This window comes from Macrobrachium nipponense, chromosome 16 (assembly GCF_015104395.2).
Source record: "Macrobrachium nipponense isolate FS-2020 chromosome 16, ASM1510439v2, whole genome shotgun sequence".
NCBI lineage: Eukaryota > Metazoa > Arthropoda > Malacostraca > Decapoda > Palaemonidae > Macrobrachium > Macrobrachium nipponense.
The window spans coordinates 5,496,781-5,519,280 of NC_087209.1; the positions used below are offsets into that span (position 1 = coordinate 5,496,781).

General features: G+C 33.9%; 2 protein-coding genes across 6 annotated transcripts in view; one reads left to right on the plus strand and one right to left on the minus strand.

Moving 5' to 3' along the window:
* The window catches only part of LOC135195252 (ataxin-2 homolog), a 19,117-nt gene extending 8,560 nt beyond the window's left edge, over positions 1–10,557 (minus strand). The window contains exon 1 of the mRNA XM_064221514.1: positions 10,546–10,557. Coding sequence (XP_064077584.1) covers positions 10,546–10,557 — 12 coding nt within the window. The remainder of the gene's footprint in view (positions 1–10,545) is intronic.
* Positions 1–22,500, plus strand: part of LOC135195549 (protein Fe65 homolog) — a 1,282,053-nt gene that overhangs the window by 399,548 nt on the left and 860,005 nt on the right. For all 5 annotated transcript variants that reach the window (XM_064221808.1, XM_064221807.1, XM_064221806.1 and 2 more), the window contains one exon: positions 11,313–11,555. In XM_064221808.1, coding sequence (XP_064077878.1) covers positions 11,498–11,555 — 58 coding nt within the window. In that variant the 5' untranslated portion in view covers positions 11,313–11,497. The remainder of the gene's footprint in view (positions 1–11,312; positions 11,556–22,500) is intronic.

A 22,500-nucleotide genomic window follows, 5' to 3' on the forward strand; every position in this document is an offset into this window, starting at 1 on the left:
TAGATTATTTGTCTTTTTTTTTTTTTGTCTCCCCAATTTTGGGAAGACTATAGGACGTCGTCCATTACAGGATTAATTTAGGTTTGTGAGAACACACGGATTTCGGTGACTGTTTTATTTCAATTATAACGTTTGGAGTAGATTTATATTGCAAATGTAATGCATTTATATTTGAAATAATAATAATAATAATAAGAATAATAATAATAATTTAATAGATAAATATAATAATTAAATAATGATAATATAATATATAATAATATTATTATTATTATTATTATTCTTATTATTATTATTATTATTTATTATTATTATTAAATTCTTAAATTATTATTCAGAGGGTAAACCCCCATATAGAGGCCACTGGGCTTGAATTCAGGTTCTTGTTCCAAAGAATATTGTCTTCCTTTGAAATAAGTAACAGAAGGTAATAGAAAATACAGAAAGAATAGATCAGTTATTAGAAAAGGAAAAAAAAGTTATTGAATTGGCTTCTTGTAGATGATCTTGCGTTTATCAGATTATTAATGGTGAAATATTTTTCGTCGTATCTTGATATGTGAAAGTTTATTTTTTATTAATTTTTGAAAGTCCTTTTATGGCACCAGCTTAAGGCTTTGAATGATTCATATTTAATGAAGGCTTCGCTGTGAATCCTCTTTGAACCTGAAGGGACTCCATTAGTATCCTAGTAGGAGAGAAAGGACTTTGTATTGAGATTTATTGTAATATAAAAGGATCTTTTCTGTTTTATTGACTGTCAATAAAAACCTATTTTAATCCACGTGGAACTGAGTTACTTTTTACATTAATGAGGTTTTAATTATATATTTTAATTTAATATATGAAGTATACCGTGGTATTTTAGTTAGTATTTGCGTTGTTTGTATTGCAAATACTTCTACTAATAGTAGTATGATTTCGTCAAGCGTTGCTGATCGTTTTATTCATTCAAGTTCCTCATACGAAATATTATTATTTATCTATCAGGTATTTTGATTTATAATGCAATTATCATTAGATTATTATTACTTTATTCATGTTATAAATTCTCTATTCCCTTTTATCTTAGGACGAATCTTTATATAGAAAAACGTTAGTTATAGTTAAATGTATTGCAAAAAAAGAAAGGTTACCATTCAGTAGAATTTCACTTTTAGTCCACATACAAAAAGTGTTCTCGTTGCGTTTACTAATTACCCCGTCAGGTAATTATGTTACGTCATCGGAGTCACCTGTAACTCAATGGGAATTTGTAAGGCAGTGAGAATTGGGAGTAGTTACGGTTGAATTGTGATCAATTAATTATTAACGTTTTCATGTAACATTTCTCAGTTTAAGTTATTTTTAGCTCCTTTTGATTCAGTTTTTTTTGTTAGAGGTATATATAGTTATTTTATTTTTTTATTTTTTCTTTCATGTATTTTGGTGTGTTTCGTAACTAAACGTTTAAGAACCTTTCGTAAATATATTTAATCGAAAATTATTTCCCCTATTTATTTTTCTAATGATTCCTTTACCTGTATGGAAGATAATGGAACAATATTCATCTCATGAATATCTGGATGTAGACACATTCGATATCGTTTTCATAGAAAAAAAAATACTATAAATTAAATTTTACTGTTGCAGCCATAATTTATAACGTAAAATAAAAAATACCTTGCATTTAGACAATAAAGCTGTTTATTGCATAAATTCAGGTTTTTTTTAATTTTTTTTAGTGAATAATCCATTTTTTTTGAAGAGAACTAAATATATTTTTCGTCACTAAACCTGGTTATTGCTTAAACTGGCTGGTTTTTTACGTTTTTTTTATATATAGCTTATTTTATCTACTTTTTTGAGTGATTAGATTTGCTAAAATTATTTTTTAAAATTTTTATTTATTTTTTCTTCACTAAACCTGCTTATCGCTTAAAATTTTGTTTTTGTTTTTTTTTTTTTACGTTTTTTTATAGATAGCCTATTTTATCTACTGTTTTTGAGTGATTATGTTTGCTTAAATTATTTTTTTAAATTAAAATTTTTTTTTTTTTAAGTAAGTAGCCTATTTTTCGAAGGCAACCAAGTGTATTTTATATCCTTGTGCCGAGTGTTTCGATAATAAGGTTAGCAATTGCTTGCAATGCGAATCATACTGACGAATATGTCTGGTCATAATCGGACAAACTTTGTTATGCGGAGGAATTGACCCCAGCTGACCTGATAAATGGAGGGGCCGTTTCAGATCCCAATTCGGGGGCCACCGTCAGCAGTTGCTATTAATTATTAGGAGTAATACTTCACGCTTGCGTATTCTCTTGGGTTTATGTGTATATATATATATATATATATATATATAGTATATATGTATATGTTATATATATTATAATATATATATATATATATATATATGTATGTGTGCGTATGTACTTATATATGTATGTATGTGCGTGCGTTTGTGTGTGTAGCAGGTACAATTCAAAGGTAGTAATGATTTAATACGTTGAAAAATTTATTTTCTCTTATAAGAAATCTTATGAGTTGGTTTATTATTTATGATTTATTATTAGTATTATTATTATTATTATTATAGTATATGTGTGTGTGCGCGTATGTTTGTGTATGTATACATATGCATGTATTTGCGTGTTTATAGTGATACAATGTGAAGACGTTTTATTTAACTTTTTTTACATGGCAACGCGGGAGTTTACTTTCGCACGAAACTTCGTGAATTTGTAGATCTGACACGTGTCTTCATTTCGTCGTTCTGGGTCAAGGTCACACACAGGTCACTTGAGCATAAACATCGAGCTTAGTTAAGCTCGGTTCCTGCGGAATATTTTGGCAGAAAGCGGAAACGCACCGTGGTCATATTTGTGTTTTATCGAGAGTTCCATTTCCTTTCGGATATTATCCGTAAGATTATTTTTTTTTTTATTTTAATTTTTTTTTTTACGGAGTGTTATCGTTTAAAAATATTTTTCGTTTGTTTTGTTTTTTGTTTTGTTTTTGTTTTTGCTTTTTACGGAGTGTTATCGTTTAAAAATATTTTTCGTTTGTTTTGTTTTTTGTTTTGTTTTTGTTTTTGCTTTTTACGGAGTATTATCGTTCAACATTTTTTGTCTTTTTTTAGCATCTATTTAATCTCTTTTTTTATTATTTTTTTTTTTACTTGTTTGACCCTAAGCAAGGTCTTGGGTTTAAGGTGCTGTTTCATATGCATGTGCTTTCATTAATAAGGATAATAATAATTCGTTTACGTCAATGACAAAATTCGTTTACGTTAATGACGATAGAAACACTATTTTCAATTACTTGTAATGCTTACAATGATAGGGAAAGTTGTGAGATGTATGTAAATTGCACTCATTACCGTTGCTATGCACAGGATATTTTTTCCCCTTTACGAAAGCAATAAGGAGCATGCTCGCGCGCGTGCGCAAAGAAAAGCGAGCATTAAAGGAGCGCATTCATGCGGCAATTTCCATGCCTTTACGATAACGACGCCTTAGCGCCGTGATAAGGTTTTTCGGGGAAATGCTTTCGGTCGAACTTTTATGCTTTTCGGAACAATTATCGCGGCCCCCCCCCCCCCACCCCACCCCCCAGGTGGGAAGGGGTTGGTGGGTAGCATCGTTCCGCCCGATGAGGAGGGGGAGGTCATTTTGACCGGCTGTTTGTGGGTAATCCTTCCTTTCGGGAACTTGGGGCATTTCGCGAATATGTGTTGTTTAATAGAATGTCAGGGGGTATTTTTCTTGAATAGCTGTTTGGTAACAAGTGGTTCTTACACCAGGGGGCCCCCCAGAGATTGGGCGAGAAGGAGCGGGAAGATTTTAGCGAAGGGAAGCCTGCGCCTGATTTTATTTTTGGCAACTACAGGAAATTTCAGTTATCGAATACTGAGATTGAACAGGTCTTCTAATGTTTCCATCGAGACGAAGCTGCCCTCTCTCTCTCCTCTTCATGTCACAAATTTTATTTTATTCGTTATTATGATTTTAGAGCCTAAAAATGATTAATATTATAATTCTTAGGTGAATCAAACATTTTTCTCAAAGGCTTTCAGAACTATGGTATCTTTTTAATTTATATCACTAGAGCCTTAGCCTACTTTCTTAACCATCCAAGTGCCTCAGTGGCTTGGTTGGTATGGTCTTTGCCTGCCACCTTTGTGGCCGCGAGTTCTATTGTCGGGCATTCCATTGAGTTGTGAGAGATGTGTATTTCTTGTGATAGAAGTTCACTCTCGACGGGATTCGGAAGTCACGTAAAGCCGTTGGTTCCGTCGCTGAATAACCTCTGGTTCCATGCAACGTAAAAACACCATACAAACAAACAAGACAACAAACAAATCTTAGACCATCCAAAATGAATTAGCCAAGATAAAGAGTGACTGATTTGGGACAAAATCAAGACGGGTAGTGCAATGAACTAATTTGTCCTAACTAGAATTTAGCTGTCAAAACGTGCCCAGCCAAAGCAGCTTTGCTTTAACATGGCAACCCTTTGATTGATCAGTACGTTGTTTTCGTGGGTAAGTGGAATTTGGACTTTGTCTTGAATTATGCACTGACATATGCATTAAAGCATAATTTGCCTATCTCTGCGTAACCTGCAGGAGCAGAAATAATGATTTGGTTTTGTGTGCTTTTAACGCAGACGGTGTTCTAGATTTGGTTCTTTTGCCAAAACACCCAAGATAGCAATTGGTTTCAAGAGTTCTCCAGAAGCTCGTATCACATTCTCACAAGTTGGGAAACTGTAATTTTGATAAGCTTATGGGCTTACGTATCATGAGTATCTTTCTCTTTCACGGATCAAGCCTCGATTAAAGGACTTTGGTTTTGGAACTGTACGTTCAGAATATATTTCTCCGAAGCTTAGTTGGTGGTTCTAAATGCTCTGAATATTAAGGAACATTGTGTAGCAGGTTCATCGTGCATGGGAGAGCTTGTCTGATGACATTTCTTTGCTTACGTTTGATTGTATGTAAAGAATAGTTTGACCTCACCTGGATATCTTAGTAATTCCTTTGAGCCCATCTGAAATTATTTTCAGATAATATATGCCATTTGAACTCAGTTATAAGCTTAGTTTTTATATTTCCTCGAATCATACATATACATTTGTAATGGGGATGTTGATAATTATTACTGGTAATATACCTAGAATCATACATACACATTTGCCCTTGGATTTTCAGTTTTATATGCCATTTGAACTCAGTTATAAGCTTAGTTTTTATATTTCCTCGAATCATACATACACATTTTTCCTTGGGATGTTGATAATTATTACTAGTAACTAATATAGACGGTTGTAGATAAAACTGTCATACATAAGAAGTCAGTGTTATGTAAGCAAAAATGATTTCATAGCTGGAAGGTTATAATTTAGATGTAGTTAGAAAGAGACGACTCATCTTCTTTTGTAAATGATTAACTTTTTATCAGCGACTTGACCACGAAATTTACTGTCGTCAGAGAACTATTAATTTTTATTATGTCCAGCATTGTCAGAGGAATAGAGGAGCACAAAAGATGTAGTCTCGACTTCGAAGTCTCTGAAATTGAAGCGAAATATATAACACTAAATCGTCGGACGGGAGGAAATTGGTGGAACGAAAGAGAAAAAAATGAAAAAAATGAAAAAAAGCGCGAAAATAAAAGTCTGGGAAATTGCTTCTGCCATTTTGTTAAAGGAAGAGATGAGAAAATATCTTCCCAGATGAGAGTGTGTGTCGACGGAGGAGGAGAAGAAAGAAGGAAAAGAAGGAAAAAAAAAAGAGAAGGGAAAAATATGAAAGGAAGGATTTTGGTGAGGGAGAGAAAATTGTGAAATCTCTCCCCCGAATTTAAGAGAAAGGAGAAAATGAAAGTAAGGGGGGGGGGGATAGGGCTCTGGAAGCTGAAAAATTGAAGATGCGTGTTTTTGGGAGGAAGACGACTTGAGAGGGAGGGTAAGGGGGCCAGAGGGGAAGAGGGAGGGTGGGGGTTTGGGGAAAGGGGAAGGGGGTGGGGGGGGAGACTGGTATTCCGATATGATACGGTCAGCCAATATGTTATGCAAATAGTATTGCACCCAAGTGATGCTCAGGATTGCTTCCCTCATATTTTACAACTACGGAGCATAAGCCCTCCTCCTCCTCCTCCTCCTCCTTTTTCACGCTCTTTTTCCTCCACGCATTGAATCCTTTGCTTTCAGCCTTCACCTCCCCCCTTTCCTCACCCTTCCCTACTCCCCCTTCCATCTTCCCTCCTACTCCTCCCCTACTCCTCCCCCTTCCATCTTCCCCCCCTCCTACTCCTCTCCTACTCCCCTTCCACCCCTCCCCTCCCCCACCGTATCCTTCCGTACTCACTAAATTTATTCGAGTTTTTGGAAACAAAAGTAATTTTGAAAGTATAATATTGATATGTTATATGATTTTTATATTTACCACATTAATATTTGGAAGTTGGAATGAATACTTAGAATGCTGTATTATATGTCAGCCTCTGCAAATATAATTTGTTTTACTTTTTTGAATTGATTAAACTTTGTTTATCTTAGAGAGAGAGAGAGAGAGAGAGAGAGAGAGAGAGAGAGAGAGAGAGACAGTAGTATATTTTTAAGACTTGTGCCATGTATATAGTAATATAATATATAAATAATAATCCTATATATATAGTATATATATATATATATATATATATATATATATATATATATATATATATATATATATATATATAGAGATGATGAGAGAGAAAGTTGTAAAAGGGAAATAGATTTATTTAAAGTAATTGGAATTGTAAAGGTAATTAAATTTATTTAAAGTAATTTGAAATGCAAAGGGAAATAAATTTATCTTAAGTAATTGAAATTGTAAAGGGAATGAATTTATTTAAAGTAATGGGAATTATGAAGAGAAATAAATTTATTTAAAGTAATTGGAATTGTAACGGGAAATGAATTTAAAGTAATTGGAGTTGTAAAGGGAATTGAATCTATTTAAAGTGATGCAAAAATTTAAAGTAATTGGACTTGTAAAGGGAAATAAATTTATTTAAAGCAATTGGAATTATAAAGGGAATGAAATTTATTTAAAGTAGTTGGAATTATAAAGAGAAATCAATTTATTTAAAGTAATTGGAATTATAAAGAGAAATAGATTTATTTAAAGTAATTGGAATTATAAAGGGAATGAAATTTATTTAAAGTAGTTGGAATTATAAAGAGAAATAAATTTATTTAAAGTAATTGGGATTATAAAGAGAAATAAATTTATTTAAAGTAATTGGAATTATAAAGGGAATGAAATTTATTTAAAGTAATTGGAATTATAAAGAGAAATAAATTTATTTAAAGTTATTGTAATTGCAAAGGGAATTAAATATATTAAAGTTAATTGGAATTGCAAAGGGAAATAGATTTATTTTTAAAGTGATAGGAATTTCCCCTTTAAGGAACGAGATTTAATCACTATACAAGTACAAGGAAACGAAATTACTTCCCTTAAAAACTGAATTTCCTCCTTTAAAGAAAAAAAATAAAAAATAAAAGAGAGAGTTCCTGCCTCTTAGTGAATGAAGTTTCTCCCTAAAGGGGCATTGCACTTCAAGGGAATCCCGTTTTTCTGTTGCAAGAATCGGAACAATGGCCTTGAAGGGAACAGAATTCCTAATTAACAAAAGGGAACAGAATCCTTGACTAACAAATGGGAACAGAATTCCTGATTAACAAAAGGGAACAGAATTCCTGATTAACAGAAGGGGACAGGACTCCTGATTAACAAAAGGTAATAGAATTCCTGATTAACAAATGGGAACAGAATTCCTGCCTTACTAATTGGGACAGAATTCCTGACTAACAAAAAGGAACTGAATTCCTGATTAACAAAAGGAAACAGAATTCCTTATTAAAAAAAGGGAACATAATTTCTGATTAACAAAAGGGAACATAATTTCTGATTAAGAGAAGGAAACAGAATTCCTGATTAACAAAAAGGAACAGAATTCCTTATTAGCAAAAAGGAACAGAATTCCTGATTAACAAGATTCCGAATTGCTCCTTGAAGGAAAGTGAACACGCCAAAGGGGTTATCTTTAGTACTGTATTGTCTCAGAAGAATTTTTAAACGCTTCCAAAATGAAGTCATAAGAGAAAAAAGATAAGCGAAGGAATAAACTACAAAGGATTAAACGAACAGTAGAAAAACAAGATAGTTCGGGACTCAGAGTCTGAAAATGGTTCCCCCTCCTCCTCCTCCTCCTCCTCCCCTCCTCTCTTCTTCTTCTTCTTCTTCTTCTTCTTCTTCTGGGCTCAAGGAAGGATTACGTTTTGATCTATTCCTTTGTGCGTCTGCTTTCTTTGTGTACCGCCTCGCTCAGAAATGCCGGTCTTTACCTGCAGATAATTCTGGGGCTTTTTGTGACTGTAAACAATCCGTACCTCAGGCGATGTTTTTCGTCTTCGCCCTGCGAGGAAGAGCCCAGGAAATGTGTTCGGAAAATGACTGCTATCCTTCAGTTGTTTCCCCCTTTAAGGTTCTTTGCGGCGTCCCTTAGCCACCTAGCTGCAGCCCCTTTCATTCCTTTGACTGTACCTCCGTTCATATTCTTATTCTTCCTCCTCACTTTCCTCAAGCCTCTCCTATTGATTGTTTGATTGTTTCGAAGTGCAGTTGCGAGGATTTCCTCCTGTTACACCTGTCAAACATTGTTACTCTTAATTTTCCCTTGAGTGCTGAATGACTGACCTCTTAGGTCCTAGCTCTTGCTTAGCCTTTGGCCAAAATTATATGTTTCATTCCATTCCTCCTGGGACATGGCATGTGTTGCAGAAACGTCGTCGTCGTTGTTGTTGTTGTTGTTGTTGTTGTTCGAGGCGAATTCTGCCATTTTGAAAAGTCTTGAGGTCAGTAGTAGCAGTGAAAAAATTGCTTTATGTTTCTTGAACTGTTCCAGGCAAGATACCGTAGGATATATTCCATGACAACTAATATTGTCCCATTCGACAGTCGCATTCATTTCAAATGGTAGAGAGTTCCTCGTTAGACGAGTTGGTTACGTGATCGACTACCGATCTCAGGGTCCGGGTTCGATTCCCCCTTGCTCTGCCAACAAGGAATCAGAGGTATTTATTTCTGGTGATAGAAATTCATTTCTCGATGTGGTTCGGATCCCACATAAAGCTGTAGGTGCCGTTGCTATGTAACCAATTGGTTCTTAGCCACGTAAATAAAAATCTAATCCATCGGGGGGCCAGCCCTACGAGAGCTGTTAATCAGCCCAGTGGTCTGGTTACACTTAGATATTCTTATTTTTTTTTCAAATGGTAGAGATAAATACGTTTGTTGCAATACCTTTATATATAATGAAAAACTTAAAGTTGTATACCAGTAGCCTGGAGAATTTAATATGTTTACAGCAACATCTTCGCAAGGAGTTTCTTCACCTTTGTTTCTAAATAAGGCATTTCATAAGTCACTGTCATTTTTACTTTCTTTTTTTAAAAGCTCTTTTTTTTCCAGAGTTCAATAAGAAAGTGAGATGATTAAAGTAGCTTTTTGGTTCAAGATGGAGAGAAAAGTGACTTCTTCTCCTTTTTATTTCTCTCAAGGAAAAAATGAGATTAATGATTTTTTTTTTCACGGAATACTAAAGAAAAGATTTTTTCCTCAGAATGGTAGAGAGAGGATTTTTTTTCTTTTCCCGAATGGTTAGAGAGAAGGATTTTTTTTTCTTCAGAATTGGTATGAGAGAAGACTATTTTCTTCAGAATGGTAGAGAAAAAAGATTTTTTCCCCAGAATGGTAGAGAAAATATTTTTTTCCTCAAAATGGTAGAAAGAAGATTTTTTCCTCAGAATGTTAGAGAAAAAAAGATTTTTTTCCTCAGAATGGGAGAGAGAAGATTCCTTGCCTCACAATAGTAAAGATTTGTTCCTCAGAATGGTAAGAGAAAAGATCTCTTTGTCATGGTGTGCTTTCAGCATATTCAAGCTTCTCATCTCTTCGATTCTTGAGAGAGAGAGAGAGAGAGAGAGAGAGAGAGAGAGAGAGAGAGAGAGAGAGAGAGAATGATTAAAGACCTTCCTCCTTTGGAATCTGTGAGCGTCGACAAATCTTCCTGAACACACACGGCTTGCAATCTCATGAGTTAGTGATTATCCCGAGTCTACTCCTTTTGATATCTCCCCCCTCCTTTACTCGCTAACCTGCTCCCCCTTCCCCCTCCCCTCACCCCCACCAACTCTCCTCCTCCTCCTCCTCCTCCTATTACCTGGGTTTTTGGCTCCTCCTAATTATAGTCGCTCTGCCGTGACATTTGCATAAGAAGTTTGTTTTTCCGTGTAGCCAGGGTAGAGAGAGAGAGAGAGAGAGAGAGAGAGAGAGAGAGAGAGAGAGAGAGAGAGAGATGTGCGGAGTGTTCATTCTGTACGCAAGCATTTTGAAATAATTATGCGTCGGTCTGATACCTGGATTAACTCCGTTCATGCTTGCTTTGCCTTATCGTTCTTTCTGGGATGATTACTCGCTTCTTTTTTTGTATTCTAAGAAACATGACTTACCTGTGCTTTCATTGCTTGTGTGCCTTGACAACTCATAAGAGAACTTTGCTTTTATATGTTGTCATGTAGTTTGTGAGCTTTTGCTTGGTTTTCTCATTGGTGTGCGAGATTATTTCATGTTTACGAGTGCTCGTGTATACTTTTATATGTGTATGAATGTTTGTGAGTTTATGTGTGTGTATGCGATTTTGTGTGTTCGCGAATCTGTCTTTCTGAGTATTTATGTCTATGTAAGGATTTTCTTGTGGATGTGAGTTTGTTGTGTTATAATGTTTGTGCCATTGTGTGAATATTTCCTTGTGTATGAGCGTTTGTTTTGTTAGTTATTTTGTTTGTTCCATTGTGTGAATATTTCCTTGTGCATAAGCGTTTGTTTTGTTAGTTATTGTGTTTGTTCCATTGTGTGACTATTTCCTTGTGAATAAGCGTTTGTTTTGTTGTCAGTTATTGTGTTTGTTCCAGAACGTGAGTACTTTTCGTCCACACGAGTTTCTTCCGTTTGTTATTTTGTTTGTGCCATCGTCCGAAAAAAATGGTATAATGGAGTTTGTTTGGATAGAATACTTGAAAGAGTATTTGCTTTGGGGAGGGGGAAAGGAGAATGGGGGATGGGGGTGAGGGGAACTTGACGACTTAAAAAGAAGTATTTGCTTTGGGGAGGGGGAGAAAGGAAAGTGGGGGGTGAGGGGGAACTTGACGACATCTTGTGCATCCCACAGGGACGAAACTGCATCTAACTTTTGCCTCTCTCTTTTGTCCCCCAACAGTTGTAAGCGCTGCTGCACACACCACCCACCATCCTCCCTCCCTCCCACCTCAGCTGCCCCAATGAGTGGTTGAAACTGGAAGCAGCAGGAGCAGCCGCAGCAGTAGTCACAGGAGCATCTGGAGTCCTATATTTTGGACTCCGAGGGAGAGACTAAACAAAGATCCTCGAGGAACAAAAGCCGAGATGGAGTGGGATTCGCAGGAGGCAGACGACCTCCTGGCCAACACCACCGTCGATATAAGTGAGTCTCTTTCTAGTGCTGTTCTAGAGTTTATTTGTCCGGGAAACATTAAGTGTAGATCCTTTTTTATATATATTCTTTGAAAGTCTTTTTTTTTATTTTTTTTTTGTTTTTTTTTATTTTTATTTATTTATTTATTTATTTTTTGCATTCTGAGTCCCTTTTTCTGATTTGTGTGTCTTTTTTAGTACTGTTAAAGAGTTTATTTGTCCGGGAAACATTAAGTGTAGGTCATTTTTTTATATATTCTTTGAAAGTCTTTTTTTGGTTTTATTTTTTATTTTTATTTATTTATTTATTTATTTATTTTTTTTTTTTTGATTTTCATTTATTTTTGCATTTCACACCCGCTTTTTTGATTTGTTGTCTTTTTTACAGTACCTGTTAAAGAGTTTATTTGTCCGTGGGAAACATTAAGTGGTTTAAGGTCAATTTTTTTTATATATTCTTTATAGTCCTTTTTTTATATATTCTTTATAAGTCCTTTTTTTATTTTTTTTTATTTTTATTTATTTATTTATTTAATTGTTTTTTTTGTATTCTGTGAAGCCCCTTTTCTGATTTTTGTGGTTGCTAGGAAATTCCTATTTTAAACTAAGTCCCTGTTTGTGGATTCTGTATGTCCCCATTTTGAGCTAAGTCCTTATTTGTGGATTCTGTAAGTCCCCTTTTCTGCTCTTCATGTCCTCTTTTTTTCCTTTTTATTTGCATTCTGTGAGGCCCTTTTTCTGAATTTTGGGATTGCTAGGAAATTCATTTTTTAAGCTAAATCCCTATTTGTGCATTCTGTAAGTCCCCTTTTCTGCTTTTCAAGTCCAAAAAACATTAAATAAAGATCCATTTTTAAGCATTCTTTGCAATTCCCCTTTTTGTTAATTTTAGTAAGTCACCTTTTCTGATTTGTATAATGGTTAGGAAGTCCCTCTTTATACTATATCCTTTTGTATGTTTTCTGTAAGTCTCCTCTTCTGAAGCCCATTCCTCTACTCTTTTTCGGAATATTAATGAGCCCTATTTCGCATGTTATTTATTAAGTACTATTAATATGTTTATTATTAAGCCAGGTCGAAAGTACTTTCTGCTCGTAATTAAGACATTTTACAATACATATGGATTTGTCCTTTCGTGGTCTTTTTTTGTGATCAAGTCCTTTTTTCTGTAATTTGTTTACCTTGGGTAAGAAACAAGTAACGTATTGTCTTTTTATGATTTAGCCTGTAAGCTTCTCTTAGTTTTTGTTTATAACTTAAACTTTAATAGAATTTTTTTTAACAGCAGACCCTATACGCTTCTTCCTTATTTTTTAAGTAAACATTTTCCTGTATTATATTAGGTATTCAAGTGTTCTTTTGTTGACCCTGGGCAGCCAGGAAACATTCAGATGATATTTTAAAGCTTAAATTGTTATTTGTAGCCAGTGCATATTAGAAGACAATACTCTTACCTATAAAGTCTTCTGGTTATTTTTATGCACTTAATATCTGCTATCGGTGGACTCAGGTAAGTTGTAACTGTAGGTCCTTCTTTTAGTAGTATATTTTTGTTTCGTATTTCATTATTTTGAGGGGGATTTAAAGTCTTTCTGGGCTGTCTGTTTGAATTTTTATTATTGTATTATCAGGTGTCTTCAGTTGGCAAGATAAACGTAAATACGAAAATGAAATACACCGAATTCAAATGGTTGAAGGTCTTTGTATGCTTACGGATATAAATTGAATTGATAATTCAGTTTGCTGATATTAAAATGGAACCACATTTTGAATGAAATCAAAGTACTTAATTAAATCGACATTTTTAATATGGAGGTTTTCTGAAAAAAAAAACTATTTCCCGTTTTAATCGTCATTCATTTGTTATGTTATTAATTACATCAGATGATTTTATGACTTCACTTTAGTTTATGTTGGGGATTCCGTCAGACACTGATTTAAAACCAAAATTCGTAATAGTTAATATTTTTCTTATTAGGTATGAAGTACACAATACAACATGCCGGAAATGATATTAAATGAAAGATTTTATATAGTGCACGTTGCTAAACACCACATTCTTCATACCTTATTAATGTCATTTTTTTTATTTATCTTTGCACATCTGATAAAATTGTTCATAATTTTAGACATTTAATGTCCATTTGTCATGTGATATAGACGACATCCTGGCACAATATCTGTCACTTGAGATTTGTGGACTAGTCTTTAAATACGTAAGTTAAATACGGTGAGGAGACACCGTAGAGTCTTGGTTGTTCTCGTATGTGGAGTAGGTCTCTGAGTTGATCGTTGTTGATAGAGGTAGAGTCCTTGTTGAGTATCTTTTTTTTTTCTTTGCTATCCTGAGTAAACCCCTTACGATGATTCCCTAGAACAATATAATGGCTCTGAGATTTTACTTACTATATAACCACCTAAGGTAGCCCCTATACAAGGCGTCTACTACAAGTGTAGTGCGTACTACAACGCCTGGGATAAACTCTACGGAGTCACACCTCCTTGTTTAACTTTAGCCTGCGTGCTTAAGGATAACAACCTGACTGAATTCCGATTTCATGCCTTTGCTCTTAGCTTATTATGAATATCGGCAGTTTTTTTGCAGATATTAGTATTGAGGAAAGTAAAGTATAAAGTAATTCAGAATACTGTACAAAATCAATGTAACTGATGCTGCAATAATTTTCAACGTGGTAATAATAATAATAATAATAATAATAATAATATATTATTATTATTATTATTATTATTATTATTATTATTATTATTATTATTATTATTACGTTTGAAAAAAATGGCAGAATCAGTTTAGTTGATTTTCTTCTGGTCGTTTCAGCGCTTTATAATAAGAAGAAGAAGAAGAAGAAGAGAAGAATATTTGAGACTGAAAATCCGTGTAGCAATAATAATAATATATAATAATAATAATAACAATAATAATTAATAATAAATAAACTAATAAGAATAATAATAATAATAATAATAAATAATAACCTTAAAGATTGCCCCGTCCGTAACCATTTCTGCAGTGAGGTAGAGCTTTTACAAGCCTATAATTCCCAGCGTGCCCTATTAGAGGAACTCTACGCATGGGTATTCAAATCGAGGGAAATCAAATTTTGAGAAGAGGGGACATTACAAGCTTCCCAGTGGTAATGGCGGTTTGAAATTTAAGCCCACTATAACATCCCTAGGCCACCCAGAACCGGCGGCCTAGTTTTTTACTACCTAAGTGTGTTCATTTATTATATATATATATATTTATATATATATATATATATATATATATTATATTATAATAATATATATATACACATACATACATTATACATATATATACGCATGTGTGTATGTGTAAGTATATATGTTTTATATGTATATGCAAGATAGCTGATCCGTAACCTGATAGTTTCTTATGTGACCAATAATACTTCGGTGGGTTTATCACTTTTTTTAGTCTCTCTCTCTCTCTCTCTCTCTCTCTCTCTCTCTCTCTCTCTCTCTCTCTCTCTCTCATCTTTTGCAGATAAAATGGAGGATGGAGACTGTGAAGAACTTAAAATGTAGTGGAGAGAGGTTAATAATCCGTGCCTTTATGAAAAGAATAATCGGTAATAAACAAGATAATATTATTGATTTTGTAATCTAAGTGAAATGATGCGACGAATGATATATCAGAAGGATTGTTAAATTGGATTTTGACTGATATAGTATATATTGGAGTGAATCATATTATATACTAAGTTAAGATAATAGGTTGTTTAGGAATATTATAAATGAAGCTTGTATTTATTTCGCAACTTGAAGGTAATGTCATAGAGTCAAATCCCACAATGCATAATCGTGTCGACCAAAATAAAAGTTAGTCCAGCATCGTGAAATCGTATTCAGTAAAATTGAAGTCAACCCCATCGTGGGTAATCGTGTCAGCCAAAGTAAAAGTCAACCCCGTCTTGCTTAATCATGTTAAATTAAAATGAGAAGTTTACCCTCACATTGCAATCTTGCTAACCACAATGAATGTCAACCCCATCGTGTGTAGTCGTATTTACTAAAATGAAAGTCAAACCCCCATCGTGTTTAGTCGTGTTGTTTTATAACTGTATTAACTAAATTAACTAACATGTCAACCCCATCGTATGTAATCGTGGTAACTGAAAATGAAAGTCAACCCCATCGTGTGTAGTCGTGCTGTTTATAACAGTGTTAACTAAAATAAGTAATTATGAATGTCAACCCCATCGAATGTAATCGTGGTAACTAAAGATGAAAGTCAACCTCATCGAGTGTAATCTAAAAGTCAATCCCATTGTGTGTAATCGTACTAACTAAAAATGAAAGTCAACCTCATCGTGTTTAGTAGTATTGTTTTATAACTGTATTAACTAAAATAAGTAAATATCGTGTGTAACCCAGTTAACTCAAATAAACAGCCGTGTTAACTTAAGAATAAATAGTCGTCGTGTCAGCCAGAATGAAAGTCAACCCCATCGTGGTGTGTAATCGTGCCTCGTCGTGCAGCCTCGGAATGAACGCATTGCAGCAGGGAGGAGCTAAAATCAATCCCCCGTCTGGCTCTCTCTTCTTCTGCTTTGCAAGATTCACTGCAAAAGGGCAAAGGAAAAGACATTCAATTTTAAAAAGGAAAAAAAAATATAGAATATAAAAAAATTGAAATAGGAATTTAAAAGTGAAAAAATGAACAGGATGAAATTTAGAAGTAAAAGGATAAAAGTTTTAAAGGAGAATTTAGAATGAATATAATTTAAAAGTAGAAATTTAAAAGTGAAGGAAATTAACAGGGACAAAAAACATTGAATTTTTAAAAGGAAAAATAATAGTTAAAAGGAAAAATTTAAAAGTGAAAATATTAACAGGAAAAAATTTAGAAGTAAAATGATAAAATTTTAAAAGGAAATGAATTTAAAATGAAAAATAATTCAAAAGTAGAAATTTAAAAGTGAAACAAATTACCAGGGACAAAAAACATTGAATTTTTAAAAGAAAAAAGTTTAGAAATGAGAAAATTTAAAAGAGACATTTGAAAGGGAAAAATTAGCAGGAAAACGTTTAAAAGGAAAAATATAGGATTTTTAAAGGAAAAATATTTAAAAGGGAAACAATTAACAGGAAAAAATTTAGAAGGAAAAATATAAATGTTTAAAAGGAAAATAATTTAAAAGGGAAAAAACCAATAGGGAAAAATTTAAAAGTGAAGAATTTAAAAGGAAAAAAAAAATAAAATGAAAACAAAACAAAAGGAGGTGTGGAATTTTTGGGTTGACAAATTCATCACTTCGTTTCACTCCCTTCAAAAAAAATGGGGGGGCTTGTGGTAAGATGAAAAGGATTGATTAAAACAAGAATTTATTGATTATATTGGTACAGATAACTTTATGATCCTTCCCCCCCGCCCCCGCCCCACCCGAAAAATCAAAATTGGAAAGATGGAAGGAATGGTACTGATAATAAATTAACTATATTTATATATGTGTATGTGTATGTATATATATATATATATATATATATATATATATATATATATATATATAGTATATATCTGTATGTGTATCTTCTCATATTCTTTATAAATAATTTATCGCCTTCCTGTTGACATTTAAAAACATTGCTAAGAAAAGGGAAGATATTCTTTATAATTTTTTTAAACGGAGAATATATCGCCAAAAAATAACTGCATTGGGAATATATCGATAGAGACTGGATTTGTTTCTCTTTCAACCGAACGGCATTGTTTGATTAATTGATCTCTCTCGTTATCGTTTCATTGTGCGAAATGGAACTCTATTTTGTTAGTTTTAATTTTTTTTTTTTAACCGTTTTCACATTCGACTTTCTCAATTTTCACGCTTTATTTAGTCTCAGACTAAACTTCTCTTATCGCTTATTTTATCAGTTGTGAAATAACATTTTCATTCTGATATAATTATAGTTACTGTTCAAAACACTGCCGATGTTTTGGAAGGTTTTTAAGTTGGCGGGGTCTTTCCATCTTTAACCCCCGTTAAAGTACGGTTGTAACAGTGAATTTTGACTTCGTTTTTCGTATGGAACTGCTTCCTATGGGTGATAGGCTTTTAGTTAGAATTTCATATTATATATATATATATAATATTATATATATATATACTATATATATATATATTATATTAGTACACATTTATTTATATAAATTCTTATATTTATATATATCTATATATATATAGTATATATATATATATATATATATATATATATATATATATATATATATATATATATATTCTATACTGTAATTCAACATAACCAGGTATTTATTTAGATGTACAATTATAATCCCTAATGTTTACGTTCAAAGTACGTAGTATTATCAACGTCTGAAACTTCTTCAAAACTAGTCTCGCGTTTAAATGTAAATTATTCAGTAAATATACTACACTACAGCGGTTATCGTGACGTTTATACTTTATTTAATTTTTATGAAAATAAAGTAAAAAAAAAAAAAAAAAAACAAAAAAAAAAAAAAAAAAAAATTCCAAGGACTGAATCGCGTGCGAAGTTCCTTGGGCGTCGCGTGCTGACTCTATCCCAGAAGCCAGGAGGAGGCACCGCATGTCCAATGAATCACTCCGACAAAGGTCGGTTCTATTCCTGTACCGTACGTCGCTCTGGGAAGAGGTCGGGTCTGTTCCTGTATTTAAGCACTCAGAGAAAGGTCGGTTCCAATGATTTCTTTGGAAATTACAGTTTCTTATAGTATTTGGGTTGCTTATTAACCCTTAATGTACGGATAGCTTCTCAGATAAATGGTCAGTAGTTCTATTCCTGTACCTGTATTTAATCAGTCAGAGAAAGGTCGGTTCTATTCCTGTATTGAATCACTCAGATAAATGGTCAGTTCTATTCCTGTAACTGAATTTATTCACTTAGAGAAAAGTCTGTTCTATTCCTGTATTTCACTCAGATTAATGGTCCGTTCTATTCCTGTACCTGTATTTAATCAGTCAGAGAAAAGTCGGTTCTATTCCTGTATTGAATCACTCAGATAAATGGTCAGTTTTATTCCTGTAACTGATTTTATTCACTTAGAGAAAAGTCAGTTCTATTCCTGTATGGAATCACTCAGATAAATGGTCAGTTCTATTCCTGTAACTGTATTTAAGCATTCAGAGTAAAGTCGGTTCTATTCCTGTATTGAATCACGCAGATAAATGGTCAGTTCTATTCCTGTAACTATTTAAGCATTCAGAGAAAAGTCGGTTCTATCCCTGTATTGAATCACTCAGATAAATGGTCAGTTCTATTCCTGTAACTGTAATTAAGCACTTAGAGAAAAGTCGGTTCTATTCCTGTATTGAATCACTCAGGTAAATGGTTAGTTCTATTCCTGTAACTAAATTTATTCACTCAGAGAAAAGTCGGTTCTATTCCTGTATTGAATCACTCAGGTAAATGGTCAGGTAAATGGTCAGTTCTATTTCTGTAACTGTATTTAAGCACTCAGAGATAGGTCGGTTCTATCCCTGTATTGAATCACTCAGGTAAATGGTCAGTTCTATTCCTGTAATTGAATTTATTCACTCAGAGAAAAGTCGGTTCTATTCCTGTATTGAATCACTCGGATAAATGGTTAGTTCTATTCCTGTAACTATTTAATCAGTCAGAGAAAGGTTGGTTCTATTCCTGTATAGAATCACTCAGATAACATGGTCAGGTTCTATTCCTTGTAACTGGTGATTAAGCACTCAGAGAAAAGTCGGTTCTATTCCTGTATTGAATCAAACCTCAGGAATCAAATGGTTAGTTCTATTCCTGTAACTGAATTTATTCACTCAGAAGAAAAAGTCGTAAAAACTATTCCTGTATTAAATCACTCAGGTAAATGGTCAGTTCTATTTCTGTAACTGTATTTAAGCACTCAGAGATAGGTCGGTTCTATCCCTGTATTGAATCACTCAGGTAAATGGTCAGTTCTATTCCTGTAACTGAATTTATTCACTCAGAGAAAAGTCGGTTCTATTCCTGTATTGAATCACTCAGATAAATGGTTAGTTCTATTCCTGTAACTATTTAATCAGTCAGAGAAAGGTCGGTTCTATTCCTGGTATTGAATCACTCAGATAAATGGTCAGTTCTATTCCTGTAACTGTAATTAAGCACTCAGAGAAAAGTCGGTTCTATTCCTGTATTGAATCACTCAGGTAAATGGTTAGTTCTATTTCTGTAACTGTATTTAAGCACTCAGAGATAGGTCGGTTCTATCCCTGTATTGAATCACTCAGATAAATGGTCAGTTCTATTCCTGTAACTATTTAAGCATTCAGAGAAAAGTCGGTTCTATTCCTGTATTGAATCACTCAGATAAATGGAACAGATAAATGGTCAGTTCTATTCCTGTAACTGAATTTAAGCATTCAGAGAAAAGTCGGTTCTATTCCTGTATTGAATCACTCAGATAAATGGTTAGTTCTATTCCTGTAACTATTTAATCAGTCAGAGAAAGGTCGGTTCTATTCCTGTATTAAATCACTCAGGTAAATGGTTAGTTCTATTTCTGTAACTGTATTTAAGCACTCAGAGATAGGTCGGTTCTATCCCTGTATTGAATCACTCAGGTAAATGGTCAGTTCTATTCCTGTAACTGAATTTATTCACTCAGAGAAAAGTCTGTTCTATTCCTGTATTTCACTCAGATTAATGGTCCGTTCTATTCCTGTACCTGTATTTAATCAGTCAGAGAAAAGTCGGTTCTATTCCTGTATTGAATCACTCAGATAAATGGTCAGTTTTATTCCTGTAACTGAATTTATTCACTTAGAGAAAAGTCAGTTCTATTCCTGTATTGAATCACTCAGATAAATGGTCAGTTCTATTCCTGTAACTGTATTTAAGCATTCAGAGAAAAGTCGGTTCTATTCCTGTATTGAATCACTCAGATAAATGGTCAGTTCTATTCCTGTAACTATTTAAGCATTCAGAGAAAAGTCGGTTCTATCCCTGTATTGAATCACTCAGATAAATGGTCAGTTCTATTCCTGTAACTGTATTTAAGCATTCAGAGAAAAGTCGGTTCTATTCCTGTATTGAATCACTCAGATAAATGGTCAGTTCTATTCCTGTAACTGTATTTAAGCACTCAGAGAAAAGTCGATTCTATTCCGGTTTGAATCCTCAAGTAAAGGTGATCACTCGAGATCAAATGGTCAGATTCTAGGTTCCAAAAAAAAAATGTAACTATTTAATCAGTCAGAGAAAGGTCGGTTTTATTCGTGTATTAAATTATTCCGAGAATGGTCGGTTCTATTCCTGTATCATACGTCGCTGAGGGAAGAGGTCGGTTCTGTGCCTGTACCTGTATTTAATCTCTCAGAGAAAAGTCGGTTCTATTCCTGTATCATACGTCGCTGAGGGAAGAGGTCGGTCCTATTCCTGTACCTGTATTTAATCTCTCAGAGAAAAGTCGGTTCTATTCCTGTATCATACGTCGCTCATGGAAGAGGTCGGTTCTGTTTCTGTATTCAGTCACTCCGAGAAAAGTCGGTTCTTTCCTGTATTGAATCACTAAGATACATTAAGAGTAAAGAAAGTAAAAAAAAATCATTTAGGGATAAATTATATTGAAATATATTTTCCCTATTATTATTATTATACAGTTGTGGAAGATACAACAGCAATAATATGATTCGCACTTAAGTCACAAAGAGAAGTATAATGTTTGTGTGTTCGCAGGGTAATAAAAAAGTTGTGTGTATTGTCACGTTAATTGTACCCAAGGTGTTTCTCTTGACAAATAACTAGTAAGCAAATTTTGGGAGAGATAGGAAAGCGTCTGGGAGAGGAATATCCAGCCTTGGTGACGGTTTTCGGTCTCTGAACGGCAATATTAGCAATACTTTAATTTTCCTTGTCCTATGACTTATACGTATGTCGCCATCCATTCCGATCTAGCACTGAATGAAATATAATGAAGGCATAGTAAATGAAAGTATATTATTATTATTATTATTATATTAATATTTCACAAACAAGAACACTTCAGATTGAAATATGATTCAACTAGAGTAACGAAAAGAGATAAAAGAAATGAGATTTATCAGCATAAACACTGACACGATCCAGACTAACCTATAGGCAGCACAACAGCAACAACAGGGCCACATGACCCAGGTTTTTTTTCTGAGTCCGATAAACAACCCCATGATTTATGAAGCTCTGTTAATTCTGCCTCTTCATTTTTCGCCCCCGTTATCGGATTATAGGATGCTCTGTCATCGCGGTCAACAGCGGCAGAGCAGCCAAGGGAAAAATAGTCGTGTGACTAAATTACTTTTTTGTGACAGAAGGATGTCAGGATGTTCTCATAGGGTGGGAAGAGGAGGAGGAGGAGGAGGAGGAGGCGGACATGGAATGATTTGGAGGACAGCATTGAGATTTGTTCATTATGAGGAGAGAGAGAGAGAGAGAGAGAGAGAGAGAATTAGGGGACACCATTGGCGATTTGTTCATTCGAGAGAGAGAGAGAGAGAGAGTACAAATGAAGACTTGGGAGACAACATTGGCGATTTATTCATCAGGAGAGAGAGAGAGAGAGAGAGAGAGAGAGAGAGAGAGAGAGTTACGATGGCTATTCGAAAGGCAATTCGTTTTAAGGATGAAGACAGCAGCCTAACCTGAAATGTGGACCTGAGAGAGAGAGAGAGAGAGAGAGAGAGAGAGAGAGAGAGAGAGAGAGAGAGAGAATTCCCTATGGTAACAGAAATATTCTTTTAGCTCTAAACAGAGACAGGATTACGAAGAGAACACTTAAGAGAGATGGTTCCTAACGGCGAATTTACACAGCTAAAGTTTTATTTATTTGTTTATTTATTTATTTATTTATTTATTTTATCATTTATTCGGTAAGTAAAGCAGGTGTTGGGCTGAATGGAATCCCGTATTTTTATTGCGTAAATAATAAA